The following is a 26,134-nucleotide window of genomic DNA, read 5'->3' on the forward strand; positions in this document are numbered from 1 at the left end:
GAATTATGGAGGCCACTGTGTTCTTGGTAACCTGCAATGCAGCAGAGATTTTTTGTAGGCTTCTCCAGATCTGTACCTCGACACAATCCTGTCTCTGAGCTCTGCAGGCAGTTCCTTCGACCTCGTGGCTTGGTTTTTGCTCCGATATGCATTGTCAGCTGTGAGACCTTATATAGACAGGTGTGTGCCTTTACAAATCATGGACAATCAATTGAATTTACCACAGGTGGACTCCAATCAAGGTGTAGAAACATCTCAAAGATGATCAAGAGAAATGGGAGGAACCTGAGAAAAATTTCAAGCGTCATAGCAAAGGGTATGAATACTTATGTCAATGTGATATTTCAGTTTTTTTCTTTTTAATAAATCTGCAAAACTTTCTAAAATCTTGTTTTCTCTGTCATTATGGGGTATTGAGTGTGGCTTGATGAGGGAAAAAATGAATTTAAACGATTTCAGCATGAGGCTGCAACATAATAAAATGTGAAAAAAGTGAAGGGGTCTGAATACTTTCTGAATGCACTGTACACTGCCCAAAATAAAGGGATGCGTCAGAAGAACATGTTGCACGCTTGGAACAAGATCGTCCATACCAGGCGGATACTCTGCTAGCGATAATAATAATAATAATAATAATAATAATAATAATAATAATAATAATAATAATAATAATAAAATCGAATCCCAAATTTTTGCTTTCTTCGGACATCAGTGGACAAAAAAGAAAGCACAAAGTTCTACAATCGTGCTTGTGAAACACTTTATTGGACAGGAAAAACCAAAAAACAAAAATACAAGGGGAACAATACAATAGTTCACACAGTTTAACATCAACCATCCCCAAAGTCCAAAAATATTCAAAACAATTTTTTTTATTTAAAAGAAACATGAAAGCCTCTGACTCTGCAGAGTTGACTTCGGACCTCCACCATCATGTGTGGCATCACTGAGCAGCTCTCAGCCAGCTTGCAGTACGATGCACCGCTCAGATGACAGCAGCTTGAGGTACGAGTGAACAAGCACTTCACCTCAGCTTTACTCACACCAGTGTCAGCGTTAAACACCCAAACAGGTATTATTATTGTTTGTGTTTTTTAAAAATGGTTACGCACATATGCTAATAAATACACAAGGTAAATGGTCATAAATAAATATATCAGGCATCTGGCACTGGGCTTCAATAATAAACGCTGATGTTAAAGGGTATAAAATAAGGAGCTAGTTATTCCTCTCTCCAGTTGTCAAACTAAAAACACTGTTGTTACGCGCAAGATAAAAAAAATTTAAATGAAACAGAAGAACAGATCTTGTCCGTGATCTCACAGAGATGACGGTGGCATTTTCACCCGTACGACACGGTGTTTAAAACAAGCTTGGAATGTGTTCATTGCATTCATTAGTTCAGCTGACCTTAGGCTGACCAAACTCCACTGCGGGGGGAATAATGGCTGGCAAAAGCCATTCGGCCATTTGCTTTTAACATCATTTAATCTCTCCAGTAAGCACCCACTCGAGTCAGCCTCAAAATGTATGATACAGGCAGTAACGCTTGGTAATGCAAATCGGCACACGAGAAATACTGTGGAATGGCCGATGTAGATGTACCAGGCCGATCGAAATGTTGGGGGAGCAGAAAATGATAGACTCCCCAGATAAAGTGCTATCTTACCAAGTTCCATCTCGTGGAGCCAGAGGTATTTCTGAAGGCCAAAAACGCAGTACTGAGTTTAGAGATAACGATAGAACGGCTGTGATTCTGCTATCAATGCAAGAGACCGGTATTCGGAGATTAAACAGTTATTTATGTTCATTCCGAAACTGGTAGAGCCCTCGCGAATAAACAACGATTCCACATTCAAATCGGCCTCAATGTTTCGCTCAAAATAGAAAAGCAACATCCCAACGATGATCGGACGAAGATTTCTCTCAACATGGCCCGCTGGGCGATATCCGAGAACTATAATTAAGGAATCAGCCTTCCCAGCTGTTTTCTCACCTCGAGATCCGAACAACGGCGCTGCCGGTTCGCTCGTGATGGAGGCCTCGTCGTGGCTGTCACCTCTCTGACCATAGCAGCAAATGAGCCACAGCGCAGCTGTGCATGTTTGATCCGTGCTTCTCAAGTACAACATAATTAAGGCTGTTAAAATGGTTCATAATAAACCCTTCTCTTTTTTTTTTTCTTCTTCTTGCCAGTGTTTCTTGGAGGACTGGCACTGCCCCACTGGTCTTAGGTGCAAGTTCTTAGCAGGTTACATTCCTATCTGGTCTTGAGAGCAACACTGCTTGCTCATTAAGGGTCCTAGCAGCAAGAGGAAAACATTCAGCTGCAAGTCAAGTTGTTGCTACCTGACAGTCAGTCACATTCGATATCTTTGTCCACTCCAAAAAAAATATACATTTCAATTAAGATAACCAGAGGCAAAGGTAATCGAGCATTTGCTGAATATAAAGGTTCAACAATACTAGTATATTTTGCCACTAGAGGCAATTTAAAAGCAGTGACACCTAATAAATATTAAGCAATTGCGCTCGACAAACTCCAGCCTTGCAAAAAAGGCTTCTACTTTGCATGGCACAAGCACGGTCGTAGGGACAAGGAGAAAGGAGAGAGAGAGACACGCTGGCCTGAAAAACAAACTCGTTAATTGTGACCTCCACAGCCTTAACGGCATTGTGCTGGCACCGGCAGCTCGACCCTCACTTACCCTGAGCTGCAGTGTGCCTGTGGAGGTGCCACTGGAGGCAACAAAAATGGGGAGGAGGGCGAAGTTAATGGGTGCGTACAGAAAGGCGACAAAAATGGGTACATAAAGCACACCACATGTCAGGCAATCATGGGATGTGGGGGGAAAAAAGTGCATGTTGCCACAAGTGCGCATAAATGATTTGTATCACTTCTAATCAATTATCTAGTCTGAAATAACCCCAACCTCCCAACCCCCAAAAAATAAGGAAGCAAAGCCAAGGGAAAAATATCTGTCTCGGTCACGATACACAAAGCTATCTCAAATCAGAAAAGCAGACAATATGCAAAGATGCCTAAGATCTGCAACCTAAGCTATTGGCGTGTAGGAAAAAGATAAGAAAGCATCCTTCCCCAAAAAAAGATAAAAGGAAAAGATAATGCTTCAAAAGATAAAAAGAAAATTGGGCCCTGACATGAACCCATTCCAGGGCTTGTATGCATTTGGTCACGTTTCTCCGCAGCCATTTACAGGTGCGAATGGTTGAGCCCACTGAAAGCATCTGGATGCAGGAGGAGGTTCGATTATCACCAAGATGGACGTCAAAGTACGAATGCGAACAGCAATTATCCCAGAATGGATTCTGCTTGCAGCCTCATCCCCCCAAACAAATATGCATATAATATAAACATAAAGGAAAAGATTTATGTAGGACGATAAATTAAGTGATGTGAAAGCGTTGACGATGAGAAGGAGATGGAGCGATTTAAATTTTGTGAAAAGTAAAAGAAAATGTTGCATGGGTTTTTGGAAGGATGGGCGAATGTGATGTCGATGGAAGGAGTGATAAAGAGGAGCATGGCATTGCAAGTACAATCTAATCAATCCCAAAGCTCTCCACTTCCCGACAGAAGGTCCACGTTGGCTGATTGAACACATCCAGCTTATGACCGAGGGGTGTTGGGGCCCATTGCCTACCAAGAGCAGTTGCCACTTGATGCTCGAGCATCTTCAATGGATCTTCTCGATATGTTCTCCAACCTGACTGTGGCTGTCGGCCTTCCAAGCCCTCCGCCAGCTGCAGTGCTTCCAGATCAAAATCTAAGCTCTCCTCAGTCACCTCCAAGACCAGCAAACTTGGACCTCGGAGCCGAGCAATGGCCACAATGTCATAGTCCCACATAAGGTAACCTGACAAGCAGAGGAATACAAGTTTCATTGTAGATGTCAAAGTCATAATCGTTAGCACAAGGGCAAAAACAAAATTGACAAAAAAGCATAAACAAAGGTTATCCAACACCAAAATCAAATCCCAGAAACCAGCATCATTACCAAATAGAAATAGTAAAGAAATGAAAGTCCAATAAAAACCACTGATAAACAGAGTAAACAGTCACAATCTCTCTTTGAGCCTCCCACATAACTCCCCAATCCTACAAACCTACCATCCCTATTTTCCATGCCCACTTGGATCTTTCCATCAGGTGTTAATTTTCTGGTAACCCGAGACTGATTTTACAATAGGACTGGATGGCATCAGCTCAGACCTCCTAAAAAAACTGCTTCACTGCTCTTGCACATCCTCTCTCTGCTCTTTTCACCCCATCATAAGCACTTTGACATCTTCCATAAATCACTGCATTGTATAAAAAGGTGCAAAAACTGATACCTTTATCTTCAGACGAATAAGCTTACTTCCAATCGTCAGTCAGCAAGGTCATGGAATCCGTCATCAGAGTTGATATTAAATCCTTCCTTTTCTCCAACGGCCGTATCTCAGATCATCAATTCTGATTCAGACCCGGTAACTCCACCTTGGACATTCTGCCCCTACTCTCCCAACAATGGATGGAGGCCCTCAATGTTAGACATGAGATCAGGGCCGTTTTTCTGGACATATCTCGTGCATTTGATAGTATGGCATCCCAAATTGCTCTCCAACTCTTTGCCTAGAGCATCCAAGGACAACTCCACACATGGCTTACTGACATCCTCTACTCTTGTAGTCAATGTGTAGCACTCGATGAAATTCTTTCATCTCCTCTTCCCATCAAGGCTGGAGTCGCCAAAGGCAGGGTTCTGGGCCGAGTCCTATTCCTGAATTTCATCAATGATCTCTCTGGAATCTCTGGTGGAAAATCCTCTTTATTTATTTGCTGATGACTCCTCCCTCTGCCTCATCCTTCACTCCACACTCCAACTTGTTGACATCCCTCATCCTTCAGACAGACAGACAGCATGTTATTCCCACTGTTCAGACATCGATATAGTCACAATATGGTCAAACACTTGAAATACATATGTCCTTCAATCCAGACAAATCTCATACTCTCACACTCTCCCTCTTCCTTTCCCTCTCCCTCTCCAAAAGGACCGTATGGCAAACCCTCCCATCTACTTTCTCAATAATCCTGTTAAGGAAGTTCATTCATTTAAACTCTTCGGTCTCACCATCAGCCATGATCATTCTTGGACAAACCACATTTAAAAGTTGGCCTCCAAAGCCAGCCGCCGACTGGGCATCCCAGATCGTACAGAGTCCTTCATTGGCACACCTGAACTCCTATCAACCTACAGCTTGAGTATTGCTGCCCACTCTCGGTGGCTCCCTTGCCTCACATCTTGCTCAGCGTGACGCCATGGAAACCAAGGCCTTCAAGGTTATTGGAATCTCACGTGATGAAGCTGAGTCTATGGGCCTATCACTTTCCCATCAGACAGGTCGGTGGTCTCTCTGTCTTCTACCATCTCCATTCTGGTGTTGCACCTTCTGCTCTTTCCATAATTTGTCCCCATCAGGTTTCTGCAGGGCACACACAGTCAATCTTCAACCAATCCTGGTGAAACTACCAAAATCAAGTATCACTGCTCACCTCCACTCATTTGTTCCCTGCCCCCCCCCCCCCCTCCCCATCTATGGAACCAACTTCCACATTCTCTTCATCCAATCTTATTCTTCCATCCAGGTCTTCAAGAAGGCTATTCACCACCATCTCAGATTACCCGCCAATCCAAAATAATGATCTTTTCTACCCACGACAACCACCCCCCCCCTCCCCCCTTCTCCCCACACCCTTATCCAACGCCTTCCAAATTTCCGGTTCTTCCTTCCTGAGAGTTTGCTTCTTTATCCATCTTGTCCACCCAATGCATCCTCCTCAACCTCTCCTTCCTCTCTACATCCATTATTTGTCCAAGTATCAATCTATTTCGTCCCTCAACCCTGTTGTTGGAGTTTCCCCCCTCTTTCGACTATTCCTTTTGTTCCGTTGTGTTCTGAGTCTTCCAAGAACCTTGACTTTGTATACAAACAAAAGAAGAAAATAAAACATCATTCTGTTGAAGTAGTAGTAGAGGGGGGTGGGGGAGAGGGGGAGGGGCAGGGGAAGGTGCTGCAGATTCTCCTGCTTTTCCAACGTCAAACTTCAAATAACATTCAATTCAAATTAAATTCAAATAACATGCATTCTTAAATGCAGGGCAATTGCAGAATCCCTTACAATTCTCAAATGGTCCCACCACATTTGGGACATTATTTTGGTGATTTCCCACTACGTGAAATGCCACACTGGTAGTTCTACACTTGGTGGGGAAAACAATCTTTAGCAGACTCAAATTTTACAACAGAAAAATATTTAAATCAACAAAACAATGCTACATGGCATCATGATGATACCATCACAGCACCACATGATCATTGTCACACCGTTACAGGATTTGCTTTGTGTTTTAGGTCTTGTCAAAAATTCAAGTACACAAAAAATCAGAACAAAATAATTTAGCAATATATTCCCTCCTGAACAGTGAGCCATTCCTACATTCATCAGAGCTTTCCATACCGTGCACAGTAAGCCGTGCAAGATGACTGCACTTCCAAGCAAGTAGGACGAGGGGGTCCTCAGCTCGGTCTGTGTTCAGGTTGAGTGCTGGGGGGCCCATGTCGTTCATCTCACGCACCAGAAGCATGTGGCTAAGCCAGCGATTGTACTGTTGCCCAACATTATCAAGCAAGGCAGTCGATACACCGGGACAACCATCGAGGTGAAGGCGCTCTAGGGGTAAACCTGGGCGGAAAAGACGGTGAAGCGGTTCTGCACCAACTCCCACCGCCATCACATAGACTCTGAGCAACGGGTTGCGGGTTGCCAAAGCTCTCCAGTCTTGATCCTGCCAAAAATGTTCAGGTTGAAATTATTTGTCAATTCCCATGAAACAAACAACAACAAAACAACAGGCATTTTAAGGCCATTTTCCCTGCAAGAGCGGGGGTTAGCCTTGCGGTCCCCATGACAATCTTCTCCATTTTGAACTATTTTCTGCATCTCCCCTTGTTAACCCCCTTGCCGCATTTCTCCTTCGACCATCTTTAGCCAAGTCTTTCTCGGTCTTCCCCGTCCTCCACTTCCTTCTACATTCATTTCCATCACTCTTCTCAACCAGTCACTTTCATCCTTCCTCAACACATGACCAAACCATCTCAAACTGTTTCTCTTCACAGCATCAATCACAGGCTCGATTCCCATCATCTTTCGCAATTCATCATTTGTCTTCCTCTCTCTCAACGATACTCCACACATCCACCGAACCATTCGCATTTCCACCCTTTGTTGCTGCTCTACGTTCATTACCCATATCTCGCTCCCATAAATCATAACACTTCTCACACATGCAGCATACACCTTTCCCTTCAGCTTCAGCGACACTCCCTTCCTCGTCAACACGCCACTCAGTTTGCGAAACTTCTTCCATGCACATCTCACTCTCGCAACCGTTGCCGAGTCTGATCCACCTTCTCCATTCAGCATGTCTCCTAGGTAACAAAATGTTTTCACACCTTCCAGCTTCACGCCGTCTCCAAGATCCAACTTAACATTTCCTCCATCTGCAGCTCCCTCTGTGCACACCTTACACTTGAATGTAGCTGCCACACTGGTTAATGACCCTCTCAAACCACTACATTTTGATGTACCCACTCAGCGCACATTGTACATTGAATGGAATTCACTTCGACACCCTTCCTGCACACAGCACACGGCCACTTCCCAGTTCTTTCCACCTCACCACATGCTTTACCACTTGCCATCACCTTCGTTTTTCCGATATTCACCTTCAGACCTTTTGTGTCCATACATTCCTTCCACTTGTTCATCTTTTCCTTCAGTCCATCCATACTTTCTGCAATCAACACTAGATCATCTGCATACAACAACTCCCACGGTAAACCCTTCTTTACATTCCGAGCCAGCACCTCCATCACAGCTACAAATAGTAGTGGACTTAGTACCGACCCCTGATGCACTCCCACCTTCACCTCAAACTCACCACTTTTCCCGTCCTTCGTCCTTACAGCTGTGCGCGCTCTTTTGTACATTGCCATCACTACTCTGATCAACCATTCCTCCACTCCTAACTTCCTCAATGCCCATGTCACTACTTCACGTGGAACCCTATCGAATGCTTTCTCCAGATCAACAAACCCAAGAAACAACTTCTTCCTCTTCTCCATGTACTTCTCCTGCAACTGCCTCACAATAAAAAGTGCGTCTGTCGTTCCTCTTCCTGGCATAAATCCAAACTGCATTTCGTCAATCTTCACTTTCTTCTTTATCCTCCTCTCCAACAACATTTCCAATACCTTCATTCCATGCTCCAATAACTTTATCGCTCGATACGAGCCACAGTCCAGAGGGTCTCCAATTCCCATGAAACTAGAAGCAAAAATACCTCAAGGCTAAATCAATTTGCTCATCCTAGTCATGGTCATAAACAGCTAAATTCTGTAATGACATACAACATATCTGTAAACCAAAAAGCTCAAAGGCACCACATCAAAAAATAAAAACCAACAAAGGCATCACCAACAGTACGGCACCTGAGGCATCCCGTCCAAAGATTTACTCAGCCGGGGGTGCTGGTGATGAAGCAACAGGCAAAGGCGGGAGAGTGGTGTGGCATCACCACGACGGGCCAGCGCCTGCGCCAGCTCTGCGGTGAAGTCGGGTGCATCGAGAGCCAGGCATCGCAGTGCCATAAGGCGGCTGGCTTCAGCGGGACGCAGCAAAGGGAGAGCATCTCCACCGCTGTTGTCCAGTGGCAGAGATCCATGTAGGCGTAGTAGGCTAAGGTGTTGCAAAGAGGCGAGTGTGGTACTTGGGAGTGTTTGAAGCAAGTCAGGTGCAGCGGCTTCGAGCATGAAAGCCAGCGAAAGCCAGCGCAACCTCTTGCAGCTACGGAGCAACTGGCGTAGTAACCACTGCAACCTGCACACAAAGTGCCATTTATCATTATACATGGACATTGCACTGATTGAACCAAATATGTGATACTAGCAGAAGTACCCGCCATTGCCGGGCGGGGGAGGGGAGGGGAGGGGGGAGGGGAGGGGAGGGGAGGGGAACGGGGGGGAGGGGAGGAGGGGGGAGGGGAGGAGGGGGGGGGGGAGAAGAGGGGGGGGAGCAGAGGGGGGAGGGGGAGGGAGGGAGGAAGGGGGGAAGGGAGGATGGGGGAGGGGGAGGGAGGGGGGAAGGGGGGAAGGGAGGATGGGGGAGGGGGGAGGGGGAGGGGGAGGGGGAAGGGGGAGGGGGGAGGGGGAGGGGGAAGGGGAGGGTGGAGGGGAAGGGGGGGAAGGGGAGGATGGAGGGGGAGAGGAGGACGGAGGGAGGAGGGGAGGTTACATTACATTCCCCGAGGGGGGAGGGGAGGGGAGGGGAGGGGAACGGGGGGGAGGGGAGGAGGGGGGGGAGAAGAGGGGGGGGAGCAGAGGGGGGAGGGGGAGGGAGGGAGGAAGGGGGGAAGGGAGGATGGGGGAGGGGGAGGGAGGGGGGAAGGGGGGAAGGGAGGATGGGGGGAGGGGGGAGGGGGAGGGGGAGGGGGAAGGGGGAGGGGGAGGGGGAGGGGGAGGGGGAGGGGGGGAGGGGGGAGGGGGAGGGGGAAGGGGAGGATGGAGGGGAAGGGGGGGAAGGGGAGGATGGAGGGGAGAGGAGGACGGAGGGAGGAGGGGAGGTTACATTACATTACACACACACAAACTGTGTTTTATGTTCAATGGTCTGGCGGCGGGAATGGAACATCACGTGATCGCTCTGAGCGAATCAGCGCGCTGCTCTGCCACCGGCTAAGATTCCGTGTATAATATTCCTTGCTGAAAAAAAATCTATGTAAAACATGCTACTATCTGTAGTGAAAATGTATCAAAGTTGAACCCAGGTGTGATGCTCACTTAAACCACTGAGAGGCGACTATAAGACCTCGGACGTCCACGACTCCGGACCACTCCTGCGACATTTACTCTGACATGTAGACTCGGATGGTACGTACATGCAGACATTCTAGGCTTGCTTGCATTGACTAATATTATCGATCCTTCCTATATGATGCCACGATCCTGATATATATTGCATGATTGTATTCTACAGGATGATGCCAGAGATCTGATTGTTATTAAACCTACCTATGGGACAAAGTTGTGGACTTGATTGATTTTCACAACACTATCTATGCTAAATCATGCTAAATCATGCTAAATGCTAATCATGCTAAAATCTATGCTACTTGCTGTGAGTTTATGGCGGCAAGGAACATCACGTGATCGCTCTGAGCGAATCAGCGCGCTGCTCTGCCATCGCCTCAGATTCCATGTATCATATTCCTCGCTGAAAAAAAATATGGATCTAAAGATGAAAGAAAAAAAAACCTATGTGGTGTAAATGGCAATGTTCCTCGCTGAAATGTGAAAAAACACAATCGCTTTTCGCTCTGAATTACGTGCGAACGCGTAACTGTGAGTTTATGGCGGCAAGGAACATCACGTGATCGCTCTGAGCGAATCAGCGCGCTGCTCTGCCACCGCCTCAGATTCCGTGCATAATATTCCTCGCTGAAATGCGCTGAGGTAAAAATATGGTAAAGAAATATTGTGAAATAATTTTTTTTAGGTCGGCCATGTTCTTCCCAGGCTCAATGGCCATGTCTATGCCAAATATCAAGCACGTGAGCCTCTCCGTTTAGGAGTCTATCGGTAACATTACACACACACACACAAACTGTGTTTTATATATATATATAGATAAATTAAATTTACTCCATTGTCATTTCTGAAGGCCAAAAAAAAACCGAAGACTTGATTATTATTATTAAAGAGAGCCTCATTTACGAATATCAAGGTGCATTAGTCAGATTGCAAATCACCTATTTGAACACATTTTCATAATCACACAACTAAATTTTGCTTTGGGAAGAATCATCACAGCAAGGACACAAGAAACTAGACTTCTGCTTAGCAAGCTGATTTGACAAAATCCTGGCTCAAAAGGGTCACGACACCATATTATATTGTTATGTAAGTGGGGGCAGATGATGGATTACAATCGTGGAGGCAGGATCATATAGGTGTAGCATGGACTGTGGACGTGTAGGAGACATCTAGATGTATTAAGTAGGGGAACTGGAGCTTAAGATTGTTTGTGTCTTCACGGGAGGGGAGCGGGGGGACGGGAGGGTGGAACTATGTTAAATAGGTAGGGATTAAAGTTCGTTTTCCCGTCTGTGATTGCCTCCTGTGGCTTTTCCCGACGTTTTTTTTTTACAACTACAACAAGGCCGGCCATAAACACCTCAGTTACAACAATTCAGGCAGAGCGAACGGCAAATAAACCCCGCCTCCAAACTATCGTAACCGACAGGCCACGCCCCGAGCTTCGTCATTGGTTGTGGAGACATGGGGTGATTTGACGGAGCTCGGGCAATTGGACGGCGTGACAGGGAAGGTTCAAGAGCAGGAAGAAGAAGAGTCTGCCTCTCTCTCTCTCTCTCTCTCTGTGTGTGTGTGTGTGTGTTCTCGGTCGGTCATTTTCTTGTCTCTGGCTTGGCTGTTCCTGGCTCGTGTGCGATCGTGAGGAGAACTTTTCGGAGCTCTGCGAACCTTTGCAACGTTGGAGGAGGGGGTGTTGTTGTGCTGTGGTGCTTTTCGGGGGAGCTGGAGCCGCGTTGCATTCGGCAGTGGAAGCGAGGAATGGCTGTTTCACCATTTGCTTCGTGCCTGGGCGTTTGACGCTGGGGTTCGGCACCATTGTCGGAGCACTTCCCACGCTAGTGGCTACACCAGCGGCGCTGACCAACAAACCCCTCAACACATTTTGGACCAGAGCTGAGTACCGCCCGACTCAACAAAACAATTTATTTTATTTTATCTTCCCCTTTGTTTTTGAGTCCGCATGGAGGGTCCCCTCATTGCAGGATTTATTTTACCTCAACCTTCATTTTATCGTCTTGCATTTAATTTCATTAAATTCATTATTGTGGCATTTTTTCTCATTTGTGTGTGTGATTATTTGTGCGTGTGTCCGAGAATAAACCCGTGTGGCTTCCGTCCAGGTAAGCACCCTTTTGCCTTCTGTACCGTGCGTGCCATAAAAACCACAGCCAAAATGTCGGCTACACGCCTCAATCAAGGATGGTTATGGCTTTCCGTCATCCAGCGATGTTAACCACCGGGTGACAGGACAATATTGTAGCGCCAACAGCTCAACTGGCGTTGAACAAGTTGCGGTAGGGGGTTAAAATCTGGCAATCTACAAACATGGTTTTAACCAAATTATGGCAGACTACGCGCGAGTGAGAACCGAGGAGAGAGACAAGAACCTTACATCTTTTAAAAACTAATGGGTTTAATCCAGAACACAACAAATAAACAGGGAAGTCTGAATACAATAATAACTATATACAAAAGAACTACGAACCTATGGCATCACACACCGGACTTCATCACAAATAGGGAAAGGGGCCAAAAACCGGGTGGCTTTTTTTTTTTTTTTTTGTATACTGAATCGAGGCTCGTGAAAGAGCTAACATTTATTTCACAAACAAATCAACCAGACAAACAAAATATACAAAAAGAGGGAGCGGGAGACAAGATGGGGAGAGAAGGGGAAGCACACAACCACAACATTTGAGAGCAGGGAGAAGTGTGGGAGGGAGAGGGCTTGGGGGCAGGAGGCGTGGGAAGGGGAGGGGGGGGGGGAGGTATAAAACACAAGGGGACCAAAATTAGCAGGGGTAGAAAAGATCAAGGTTTTGGATGGGGGAGGATAAGAGATGGTGGTAATGGAGCAGGATGGGGGCACTGAACAGCCACAAACAGGTGGGACGAGTGGGCGATGAATGAACAGGCAGCAAGCAGACAAAACAAGCACGTTTCTCCTTAGAATCACAATGCCATTTTCCTTGGCACGATGCTCTCTAAAGTCCTCAGAGCACGATGCTCTCCCTGGCACACTCCCAATTCTCCTAAAACCTCTTTGAATCTGCTCTGAATCAGTGCGATTCCAAGCGTACCGGGCTCCCCTCCACTCTCTGACAACCCTCCGCCCCTCGAAAGGATGGGCTCCACCCCATCCACAAAACGATCATAGCTCCACCCCCTTTCTCCGCCCCATTGTTATCTCCTCTCCTCTCCTCTCCCCTCCCCTCCTCTCCCCTCCCCTCCCCTCCTCTCCCCTCCCCTCCCCTCCCCTCCCCTCCCCTCCCCTCCCCTCCCCTCCTCTCCTCTCCTCTCATGTGCTGTGCTTAGATATACTTAAAGGAATACAGCTTACATTGATCAGCTGTGCAACGATGTTATACAATACTAGCAGAAGTACCCGGCAATGCCGGCGGGGGAGGGAGGGGAGGTGGAAGGGGAACGGGGGGGAGGGGAGGAGAGGGGGGGAGGGGAGAAGAGGGGGGGAGGGGAGAAGAGGGGGGAGGGGAGGGGAGAGGGGAGGGGGAGGGGAGGGGGGAGGGGAGGGGGAGGGGAGGGAGAAGAGGTGGGGAGGGGGAGGGATGAGAGGGGGAGAAGAGGTGGGGAGGGGGAGGGATGAGAGGGGGAGAGGGGTGGGAGGGGGGGGGGAGAGGGGGAGAGGGGTGGGAGGGGGGGGGAGAGGGGTGGGAGGGGGGGGGGGGAGGGGGAGAGGGGTGGGAGGGGGGGGAAGGGGGAGGGAAGGGGAGGGAAGGGGAGGCCAGTCAACAATGACGTTGCAGTTCTCATGGTCGGAGTGCAGCACAACAATCGCGACATCGTCCTGCATCTTCGCAACAGCACGAAGCGGATTTGGAGACTCACCGATCCTGTGACGCCCTCCAGTACCGGCGTTGCCGGGCGGGAGAAGGGAGACCCGTACATTCCCAACCCGTACATTCGCCCTCTCGACTCAAGCTCACTTGGACAAAAGCCTCGCACAAATTACACCGTGAAGGCCCAATGGCCATGTCTATGCCACAAATCAAGTACGTGAGCGAGTCGGGCGCACTGAATTGAAAATATATAGAACGCTCATACTCCGTGAAAAGTGAAGCCGCCGTGTCGCCATCTTGGTTAGCACGACTCGACCAACTCGCTTCGCGGCTCTCGTTTGTTTTGAACATGTGAATTACGTGCGAACGCGTAACTGTGAGTTTATGGCGGCAAGGAACATCACGTGATCGCTCTGAGTGAATCAGCGCGCTGCTCTGCCACCTGCTCAGATTCCGTGTATAATATTCCTCGCTGAAATGCGCTGAGGTAAATATGAATAAAAATATGGATCTCGTAAAGATGAAAGAAAAAAAACCTATGTGGTGTGAATGGCAATGTTCCTCGCTGAAATGTGAAAAAACGCAATCGCTTTTCGCTCTGAAATACGTGCGAATCGCGTAACTGAGTTATGGCGGCAAGGAACATCACGTGATCGCTCTGAGCGAATCAGCGCGCTGCTCTGCCACCGCCTCAGATTCCGTGCATAATATTCCTCGCTGAAATGCGCTGAGGTAAAATATGGTAAAAAAATATTATGAAATAATTTTTTTTAGGTCGGCCATGTTCTTCCCAGGCTCAATGGCCATGTCTATGCCAAATATCAAGCACGTGAGCCTCTCCGTTTAGGAGTCTATCGGTAACATTACACACACACACACACAAACTGTGTTTTATATATGTAGATTACTTCAAGAAACCCTGAAACTGTTTCTTCCAGCCAAAATGGAATGTCTGGATTCTTTGTCCTAAAATGCTTATCTTTATGGCTTATGCTGAAATGCGAACCAGATGCTTTCCTGAGCTTGCTTATCTGAACCCCTGACCTCTTGTTCGAACCCTCATTGCTCAAGCCGACACCCCAAAGCCCCGAAGAATTTCTTTTTTTTCAACAAAACACTATAAAGACAAGATGCAGACCGAATCGGGCAGAAGACCTGCTCGATATGTTGTCTGGAGTCCTGTTTGAGTACGCCGGCAATCCGGCATAGTACTGTTTAACTGTGTTGTAATCTTCATTATATTCGAGTGAGGCTTCTACAATGAATTAAATCTTGACATTGTTCTTGAGGTGTGGACATTCTATTTCGTATACACCCTTCTATGACAACACCTGGTATAACCAGTGGATTACAACAGGTTTTACACACCTTTCCTTCACTCTAAACCCTCGCTATTTATTACAACACACTACCCTCCGTATGGTGGACATTCAAACAAACAATCCTCAAGCTGCATGTCCCTGCTCATTAAATCAAGATTGGTTAACTACTCGTACACAGACCATACCACTCTATACAGTTGCAATGTATTCGATAACCCTCCCCATTCACCTCCCACAAACATAACAATATCATATGGATTTCACACAACGGCCCTGGCTGAGATTTATCAATCCGATAGGGCATTTTTACAATGCGTTTGATCATCACATCTGGATCTATTCACAGCCAGTATCATTATCTATGATGTCAATTATCCTTGGATATTATTTTATCACCTCACAGGGTTGGAGACAAAAGGTCTGAAGGTGAATATCGAAAAGACGAAGGTGATGGCAAGTGGTAAAGCATGTGGTGAGGTGGAAAGAACTGGGAAGTAGCCATGTGCTGTGTGCAGGAAGGGTGTCGTAGTGAACTCCATTCAACGTACAATGTGCGCTGAGTGGGTTCATCAAAAATGTAGTGGTTTGAGAGGGTCATTAACCAGTGTGGCAGCTACATTCAAGTGGAAGGTGTGCAAAGAGGGAGCTGCAGGTGAAGGAAATGTACAAAACTGTTTAGTTTTGTACAAAAGAAAAGGCTGTTCAACCAAACAAAACTGTTCTTTTGGTCAAAACTGTTGGAAGATCTTGCGAGATCTTGTGGGCAGATGGCACGGTTTTTCAAAGCTGTTACACGTACTCCACGTTTTCGAAGTTAAGTGCCCCTATAGTGTGTCCAGAGGAAGATTCTCGGTGTTAATCTTTCATAAATTAATCGTTTGTTTGCCCGGCGTGTGCGGCCTTGTAGCCTCAGGCTTCCCCCGTCCCCTGTCGAAGTTTGTTCACTTAAGTTTCTTCCTTCGCTATTTTTGCTTGGTTCTTAGATTTTTCCCTTCTCCCCCGAACTTCCCCAATCATCTACTCTTTGTCTAACGTTTTAACCCCCCCGACCACCAAAAAAACAAAAAAAACAAAAACAAACAAACATTTATTTCCCTTTCTCCACGTGTGCTTTTGCCTTCGACCTTTTGCCCTGTTCACATGACTCGTGGTTGTCCCTCTAGGCCCTCTCCCCGTTGGTATTTTGTGAATACAAGATTGTTCTTCACAGTTCTCTTTAAATATGTTTAACCTTTCCCCTGCAGTGTTTTATTCAGTGGTATATTACAACAGGCTGTTTTTCTTACTATTTAAAAGGTTCTTTTCAATTTCCTCTTCAACTCATTCCACTTCAAAAAAATATTCAATCTCTTACAATTATTTCTCACTACATGCTCTAAATTCACATTCATTCCACCCCTCCTCCATCGTTCTTAAACGGATCGCAAACTTTGAAAATCACAATAAACCCAATTTGTTATAAATGTTGGTCTTTCATTAATCATCCACTTTCTAAACTCCCCCCTTGCCCCTCCCCACCAAATCCCCCCTTGCCCCTCCCCTCCTAAACTCCCCCCTTTCCCTCCCCTCCAAAACTCACACCCAACCCTTCCCTTCAGATCTCCCCCCCCCCCCTACCATCCCCCACCAATTCTCCCCCCCTCCTCAAAGCTTCCTCCTCCCCACTTCGTCTCCTTTCTATGTCATACCTCCACCTCCCCCAAACTTCTACTTTCCTCTGCCCCCCTCAAACAACCCCTCACTGTGCCACATCCCATCACCATCAAACCTTTCGTCCTCCTCATCCTTCCCTTTCTTGTAACTCTTCTGTAATCTCTGACACACGATCAACTGCTCTCCCTACCTCCCCCTCTCATGCTTCATCTGACCCGACCCCTCCCCTCCCCTGTCCTGCACCCGATGCCCCCCCTCTCTCCTCATTAACGGTATGGACCTCAAACATCCGGGGCCTAAACTCAAACCTGATTGATCTCTCCATTCAGGTTGCTTCTGACAATCCAGACTTGATCTGCTCAACAGAGACTTTCCTCCTTCAAGATGTCTCCGATTCCTTAATATCTCTTCCTGGTTAATCCCTCCTCCGGTATGATAGACATGAGCCTCGTCCTGGTGGTGGGGTTCCTATCTTTATCAAAAACTCTCTTCCTCACTCTCCTTGCACTGCCCTCGCTCCACCCCACCTCCAGGAGTACCTCTGGCTACGACTTCCTCTCCGCTCCCACCTTTTGTTCATATGTGTTCTGTACCGTCCTCCAAACAGTGATGACTCCATTTACATTTCGCTGCCTGACAACATGGACCAACCTCTATCAACTCATCCAAACTCTCTCTTCCTCATATGTGGTGACTTCAACTGTCATCATGCCAGCTGGCTGGGTGTGGGTTCCTCTCTCACCAGCCATGGCACCTCAGCAAAGGACTTCTGCGACTCTTTGGGATTGACACAATCTGTCAATTTCCCGACCCGGATCTTAGTCAATGGAGTATCTTCTCTTCTAGACTTGGTTATGACAAACTTCCCTGCAAATGTCTGCTGCTCTTCTTTTGCTCCAATCGGTTCTTCTAATCATGTGCTTGTTAAAGTGGACATCTCTCTGGCCATTCTCAGAGAGCCTCCTCAGTGGCGACGAGTCTGGCATTTCACTCAGGCTGACTGGCACGGTCTGCAAGCAGTCTTCAATCATCTGGACTGGTCTCCCAACTCCACTGACTCTGACATCAATTCTTCCTGGGAATTCTTCCAAAGCAAACTGCTCTCTCTGATGCACAGATTTATCCCATCTTGTCTTCAGTTGTCTTACCCTTCCTCCCATCCATGGTACACTGAGTCTTGTGGTGAGGCAGTTGCCCTGAAACAACTGGCCTTTGCCTCTTGGAAGGCAAATCCAACTGAAGGCAATCTCAGCTCCTTCCACCAAGCTCGGAACAAGTGTGTCTACCCTCAGGAGTGCCAGGCAGCACAATCTCTCCACACTCAAGAATGAACTCTCAAACCTGTCTCCTTCCTCAAAATCCTGGTGGCGTCTGGTCAAATCCGTTTCTGGTGTTTGTTCCCCCTTCATCCCCTCCTTTACCTCAAATGGCCACACAGTTCACACTGCACATGACAAAGCCGAATGCCTCAACTCTGTGTTTGCCTCAAAATCTTGTGTCCCAAACCCATCTCTCTCTGTTCCCACCTTACCCAGTCGAACCCAACTGCTCCAGGACTCTGTGTCCTTCTCTCCTGACAAGGTGGAGAAGTTTTTGTCAAACCTCGAATCTGATTCTGCAACTGGACCAGACAGCATCAGCCCACGGGTCCTAAAATACTGCTCTGCCGTTCTATCTCACACTCTCTGTTCTTTTCACCCTCTCTTTTGCTCAAGTTCATCTGCCAGCATTTTGGAAATCAGCAAACATTACCGCTTTACACGAAAAATGTGCAAAAACAGATCCTTGCACCTACAGACCAATCAGCCTGCTCCCAATTATCAGCAAAGTCATGGAATCCATCATTGCTTCGGATATCAAATCCTTCCTCTTCTCCAATGGATTGATCTCCGATCATCAATTTGGATTCAGACAAGGTCATTCCACTCTGGACATGCTGCTTCTGCTGTCTCAACAATGGATGGAGGTCCTCAATGCCAAACAGGAAATCAGAACCGTCTCACTTGACATATGACGTGCCTTTGATACGGTCTGGCACTCAGCTCTGCTCACCAAACTCTCCTATGGTATCCATGGAAATCTCCTCGCATGGCTTGCGGATTTCCTCTCTGGTCAGAGCCAACGTGTGGCCCTGAATGGTTTTCTCTCATCTCCCCTTCCTGTTCTGGCTGGAGTTCCCCAAGGTAGTGTTCTGGGCCCCGTGCTATTTCTGGTCTTCATCAATGATCTCTCCGACTCTCTGGAAAATCCTCTCTATCTCTTTGCTGATGACTCCACTCTCTGCCGCTCCATTCCTCCTCCCTCAGATCGGCAGTCAGCAGCCTGCTCACTCTCTGCAGACCTGGACAAAATCACAGACTGGTCAAACAAGTGGAACATGTCTTTCAATCCTGACAAATCTCACACTCTTATTATGTCTCTCCGAAAAAACCGACTGGAAAACCCTCCCATCCACTTTCTCAACAATCCTCTCCAAGAAGTTCTGTCACTCAAGCTTTTGAGTCTCACTATCTGCCATGATCTTTCTTGGGAAAACCACATTTCCAAGCTGGCCTACAAATCCAGTCGCCGACTGGGCATCCTCCGTCGTGCGAGGTCCTTCCTCGGCACACCTGAGCTCCTCACCACATACAAGGCTTTCATCTGCAGCTCAATGGAATACTGTTCCCCCCTCTGGGCGGTGCTCCTGCCTCACACCTAGCTTGGCTTCACGCTGTTGAAACCAAAGCTTTCAAAATCATTGGAATCTCCTGCGATGAAGCTAACTCCGAGGGCCTTTCACTCACTCACCGCAGGCAGGTTGGTGGTCTTTCTGTCTTCTACCGACTCCTCTCCGGTATTGCTCCCCCAGCTCTCTCTGTGCTATGTCCCCCAAATATTCCTACAGGTCGCACAAGATCTGCCGGCAACCCTCTTATGGTTAAACTGCTAAAATCTAGGCTCTCTGCTCACCTTCGCTCTTTCATTCCCCTTTTCTCCCGCCTCTGGAACAAACTCCCCCACTCCCTTCAATCCCACTCCTCCCTCCAGGTCTTTAAAGCAAAACAGCTGTTCACCACCATCTCTTATCTTCCCCCATCCAAAACCTTGATCATTTCTACCCCCGCTAATTTTCACCACATACACTTTTTTGAAATTCCAACTTCTTTCCTGGAAGTCCTTGCAGTGTCCATATGTTTTATACCTCTCCCACCTCCCCCCAAGCCCTCTCCCTCAGTTCTCTCGATGTCCTTGCTCTCAAATTTTGTGTTTGTGTCCTTCCCCCTCTCTCCCCATCTTGTCGACCACTCCCCTTATTTTATGTTATTTGTGTCGGTTTGACTTTTTGTATGATTGATGTTAGCTCTTTCACGAGCCTCGATCTTGTATCCAAAAAAAAAAAAAAAAAAAAAAAAAATGTTGAGTTGGATCTTGGAGACGGCGTGAAGCTGGAAGGTGTGAAAACATTTTGCTACCGAGGAGACATGCTGAATGGAGAAGGTGGATCAGACTCGGCAACGGTTGCTCGAGTGAGATGTGCATGGAAAAAGTTTCGGGAACTGAGTGGCGTGCTGACGAGGAGGGGAGTGACGTTGAAGCTGAAGGGAAAGGTGTATGCTGCATGTGTGAGAAGTGTTATGATTTATGGGAGCGAGACATGGGTAATAAATGTAGAGCAGCAACGAAGGCTGGAAAGGGTGGAAATGCGAATGGTTTGGTGGATGTGTGGAGTATCGTTGAGAGAGAGGAAGACAAATGATGAATTGCGAAAGATGATGGGAATAGAGCCTGTGATGGATGCTGTGAAGAGAAACAGGTTGAGATGGTTTGGTCACGTGTTGAGGAAGGATGAAAGTGACTGGCTGAGAAGAGTGATGGAAATGAATTAAGAAGGAAGTAGAAGACGGGGAAGACCGAGAAAGACTTGGCTAAAGGTGGTGGAAGAAGAAATGCGGGCAAGAGGGTTAAACAAGGGAAGATGTAGAAAATAGGGCAAAATGGAGAAGATTGTCATGGGGACCGCAAGGCTAACCCCCGCTCTAGCAGGGAAAATGGCCTTAAAATGCATGTTGTTGTTGTTGTTGAGCTTATAATGCACTTGGCACTTTAGCTGCAGGCCATTTCAATTGCTCTTATACGCACCTTATAATGTATACTATGACCACTGAATGATTGGATGTTTACCATGCGTTATTAGTCCCCTACCGGTGTACACCGGAGGGGACTATAGGTTTGCACTCCGTCCCTCTATTTGTCAGTCTGTCCGTGCGTCATGCAAAGAACAGTTTTCCGGACTTTTTTTCTAAACTCTTAATGCTAATGATTTCAAACTTGGTACATGGTTTCCTCATGATACGTTACAGATCAAGTTCGAACTTCACGACGTTTCGATCATTTTTGACAAAGTTATGGCACTTTGAACTTTGGTAATGTCCCCAACAGTTTTCCGGACAACAGACTGCCGGTAGGGGACATGTATTGCAGCGCAATACTCAGAATGCTTGTTAATGTGTTTTTTTTGTTTGTTTGTTTTGTTGCACTTTATAATGTATACAACGACCACTGAATGTTTGGAGGTTTTCTATGTCCCATTAAGGTATGTTTTTTGTCCCCCGTTGCACAGCGGAGCGAAAGGGGGACGATGGTTTTCCCCTCCGTCCGTGTGTGCGTCCGTGCGTACGTGCGGAAGCGAAGGACCGAATTCTAATTTGGTGTGTGCGTGCAACCCACGTCAAAATCCAAGATGGCCGCCGCCATGTATGTCTGAACTTTGTGAGCGGAATATCTTGAAAAACAAGCATTCTGAGTATTTAGCTGCAATACATGTCCCCTACCGGCAGTCTGTCGTCCGGAAAAAAGTTGGGGAAATTACCAAAGTTCAAAGTGCCATAACTTTGTCAAAAATGATCGAAACGTTGTGAAGTTCGAACTTAATCTGTAACTTATCAGGAGGAAACCATGTACCAAGTTTGAAATCATTAGCATTAAGAGTTTAGAAAAAAAGTCCGGAAAACTGTTCTTTGCGTGACGGACTGACAGACGGACAGACTGACAGACGGAGGGACGGAGTGCAAACTTATAGTCCCCTCCGGTGTACACCGGTAGGGGACTAACAAGCATTCTGAGTATTGCGCTGCAATACATGTCCCCTACCGGCAGTCTATCGTCAGCAAAACTGTTGGGGAAATTACCAAAGTTCAAAGTGCCATACCTTTGTCAAAAATGGTCGAAACGTCATGAAGTTCGAAGTTGATCTGTAACTTATCATGAGGAAACCACTAACCAAGTTTGAAATCATTAGCATTATGAGTTTAGAAAAAAAAGTCCGGAAAGCTGTTCTTTGCGTGACGGACTGACAGACGGAGGGACGGAGTGCAAACCTATAGTCCCCTCCGGTGTATACCGGTAGGGGACTAATAAGCGAAGTACCAACTTCTAATCTGGTGTGTGGGTGTATCTAGGCATAAGGAAGAACGCTATTGAAAATTGAGTCGCCACGTCAAAATCCAAGATGGCCGCCACCATATATATGTCTGAACCTTGTGAGCGAAATATCTTGAAAACCAAGCATTCTGAGTATTGCGCTGCAATACATGTCCCCTACCAAAGTTCAAAGTGCCATAACTTTGTCAAAAATGATCGAATATGCAAATTTATGCACGGTTGATACTGGTTTTCAAACTTGATCTGAGGTATGCTGAGACACGTGTGTCACGCCTCGCCTCGTTGATAAGCCCGCAAGGTCGCTCCGTGGAGCGGCCTGCACGTATTGCACTGTGTGAATTATATAAATTATTACCAACTCACGGTCTTAGGTACTAGCGATTCAAGAGATATCCATTTTTTTATGGCACATTGGAGAAGACAATGCGAGGTTTCTTCTTCCTCAGCTTGTCACAACTCTGTCAAATGCAATCGAGTTAAAAAAGTCAGAATTTGACCAAATCTGTTTTATTCGTTTGTTAATATACCTCAGCTATTGACAAATCTTAAATTAGAATTTTATTTGAGGTTAAAATGACCGCGACAGGTCGTGTCCAACGATGCTTTCAGTCTGTACATGTGATAAATAATTAAATCCGCACACTTGACGCCTCTTCTTCTTCAAGCAATAACAACTTCTAGCTTCCAGACCGTACATCCAATCATCTTGAAATTTTGCACACTTGTTACTCTTCATGACGTCTACTATAGTATGAAGTTTCACGTCGATCAATAAAGCGATTCAAGAGATATCCATTTTTAAAATATTTTCGTTTAATTAACGATATCTGCCAAACCACGTGAGCTATCGCAAATTCCAAAACGACATTGTAGTAGACTGACATGCGGAACAGATCTGTGAAGTTTCCCCTCGATTGGATCAAAAATGAGGGAGGGGCTCGGTTTTAAAGGTTCATGCTTAAAAACGTCATAACTCTGAAACCATGTGACGCATGACGTCATGCTGGCTGACTTTTTTGTTCGTCATGGGTATGCGATTCTGCCTGCAAAGTTTGGCCTCGATCTGTTCAGCCGTTGCAGAGAAAAAGGGGTTTTCGTGTTTTCACGAAAAACAATATGGCGCCCGAACCACGTGACCTGCGACGTCATAATTACCATTAAAATATTCTACAGACCGAGTCCCTCCTATGGTGAAAATTTGATCTCAATCGGTCCTATTATTGCAGAGAAAATCTTTTTTAAAGGAAATTAAAACTTAAAATGGCACTGAGTTAAGGATCATCAGAATTATCAGAATTCCCAAAGTTCAAAGTGCCATAACTTTGTCAAAAATGACCGAAACATCGTGAAGTTCGAACTTAATCTGTAACTTATCATGAGGAAACGATGCGCCAAGTTTGAAATCATTAGCATTAAGCGTTTAGAAAAACAGTCCGGAAAACTGTTCTTTGCGTGACGGACTGACGGACTGACAGACTGACGGACTGACTGACAGACTGACAGACTGACGGACTGACTGACTGACTGACGGACTGAGGGACGGCGTGCAAACCTATAGTCCCCTCCGGTGTACACCGGTAGGGGACTAATAAACTAACTACTAACTTCTAATCTGGTGTGTGGGTGTGTCTCCAACCCACTCGGAAATATTATCGACTCTTCCATGTTTTCTGCGTCTTCCACTTTGTCAACTCACATCACTTCACCGACGGGGGACCAAGGCGTAATGCTTGTTGTCCCCCGTCGCACGGCGGAGTGAAAGGGGGACTATGGTTTTCCCCTCCGTCCGTGTGTCCGTCCGTCCGTCCGTCCGTGCGTGCGTGTGTGCGTAAGCGAAGGACCGCATTCGAGTTTGGTGTGTGGGTGCAACCCACGTCAAAATCCAAGATGGCCACCACCATGTATGTCTGATGCCATGTATGTCTGAACCTTGTGAGATTAATATCTTGAAAAATAAGCGAAGTACCAACTTCTAATCTGGTGTGTGGGTGTATCCCGGCATAACGAAGAACGCTATTGAAAATTGGGTCGCCACGTCAAAATCCTAGATGGCCGCCGCCATGTATGTCTGGACCTTGTGAGATGAATATCTTGAAAATAAGCGAAGTACCAACTTCTAATTTGGTGTGTGGGTGTATCTCGGCATCAGGAAGAAAGCTATTGAAAATTGGGTCGCTACGTCAAAATCCAAGATGGCCGCCACCATATATATATGTCTGAACCTTGTGAGCGAAATATCTCGAAAAATAAGGGCAGTACCAACTTCTAATCTGGTGTGTGGGTGTATCTAGGCACAAAGAAGAACGCTGTTTAAAATTGGGTCGCCACGTCAAAATCCAAGATGGCCACCGCCATGTATGTCTGAACATTGTGAGATGAATATCTTGAAAAATAAGCAAAGTACCAACTTCTAATCTGGTGTTTGGGTGTATCTAGGCATAAGGAAGAACGCTATTGAAAATTGGGTCGCCACGTCAAAATTCAAGATGGCCACCGCCATGTATGTCTGAACATTGTGAGATGAATATCTTGAAAAATAAGCGAAGTACCAACTTCTAATTTGGTGTGTGGGTGTATCTGGGCATAAGGAAGAACGCTATTGAAAATTGGGTCGCCACGTCAAAATCCAAGATGGCCGCCGCCATGTATGTCTGAACCTTGTGAGCGGAATATCTTGAAAAATAAGCGAAGTACCAACTTCTAATCTGGTGTGTGGGTGTATCTAGGCATAAGGAAGAACGCTATTGAAAATTGGGTCCCCACGTCAAAATCCAAGATGGCCACCTCCATGTATGTCTGAACCTTGTGAGATTAATATCTTGAAAAATAAGCGAAGTACCAACTTCTAATCTGGTGTGTGGGTGTATCTAGGCATAAGGAAGAACGCTATTGAAAATTGGGTCGCCATGTCAAAATCTAAGATGGCCGCCTCCATGTATGTCTGAACCTTGTGAGATTAATATCTTGAAAAATAAGCGAAGTGCCAACTTCTAATCTGGTGTGTAGGTGTATCTCGGCATAAGGAAGAACGCTATTGAAAATTGGGTCGCCACGTCAAAATCCAAGATGGCCGCCTCCATGTATGTCTGAACCTTGAGCGAAATATCATATCATGGCATGTTTTCTGCGTCTTCCACTTTGTCAACTCACATCACTTCACCGACGGGGGACCTAGGCATAACGCTTGTTTTGTCTTTAAGAGCACACTACCTCAAATTCTTCGCAACTGTAAAGTTGATGTGGTAATAAAGTATGATGTGGAATGTTGAATCTTACAGTAGCTAAACAATATTAAAATCACATGCCATTTAACAGTTATTTGTTTGACTGTTCCCTCACCTCTCCCCTCCACCCTGCCCTCTTTCTTTTCTCTCTCTCTCTCTCTTTTTCTCTCTCTCTCTTTTTCTCTCTCTCTCTCTCTCTCTTTCTCTCCCAAAACCCAAAACTTTCTTTCTTTCCCCAAAACTCAAACTTGTTCTGTAACTTATCATTCTAGAGCCATGTACCAAGTTTCTGTTGAATATGTTAAAGCGTATGGAGAAAAAGTCCAGAAAACCACAGGTGAGACAGACATACCTTTGCCAGGCTGAACAATTTACATGTTGAATTCCACCGATAGGCTGGATCTGGATTTGGACCTGAACCAAAATGTAATCTGCTTATTCTCGTCACCTAACCAACTTATTCACATAGTTTTGTCATAACTCATCCACCTGTCATAACTCAAAAAAAAATCTTGTTATATATATTTTGGTATCATCTCTCAATGGTGATGTATCACTTAGAAAATTAATAAACCGGATTCGGATCTTCACCAAAGTGTAATCATTTCGTTGTTGTCACACACCCAACCTGTCCACAAATTTCGGCCGAATCCATCCACAGCCTTTTGAGATTATCCTGTTCATACACAAACAGACAGACAGGGTGAAAACATAACCTCCTCCCACCTTTGGTGGCAAAGGTAATAAACCCTGCCATGGTCTTCGAAGCAAAACC

The 26,134-nt window shown here is 46.2% G+C and overlaps 1 protein-coding gene across 2 annotated transcripts in view; it reads right to left on the reverse strand.

Annotated features, from left to right (window-relative positions):
- Positions 1-743: 743 nt before the first annotated feature.
- The window catches only part of FBXO33 (F-box protein 33), a 29,286-nt gene continuing 3,895 nt past the window's right edge, over positions 744-26,134 (reverse strand). Inside the window, exons 2-5 of one of the 2 annotated variants that reach the window (XM_068131181.2) lie at positions 8,560-8,947; positions 6,527-6,854; positions 3,666-3,878; positions 744-2,739 (exon numbers count right to left, since the gene is read on the reverse strand). In XM_068131181.2, the coding sequence (XP_067987282.1) occupies positions 2,705-2,739; positions 3,666-3,878; positions 6,527-6,854; positions 8,560-8,947 (964 nt within the window). In that variant the 3' untranslated portion in view covers positions 744-2,704. Of the gene's footprint in view, positions 3,879-6,526; positions 6,855-8,559; positions 8,948-26,134 lie in introns of both variants that reach the window. The other variant, XM_068131180.2, reaches the window with a different exon arrangement.

Source organism: Myxine glutinosa, chromosome 11, assembly GCF_964187855.1.
Source record: "Myxine glutinosa chromosome 11, kmMyxGlut1.1, whole genome shotgun sequence".
In the NCBI taxonomy this organism is placed as follows: Eukaryota; Metazoa; Chordata; class Myxini; order Myxiniformes; family Myxinidae; genus Myxine; species Myxine glutinosa.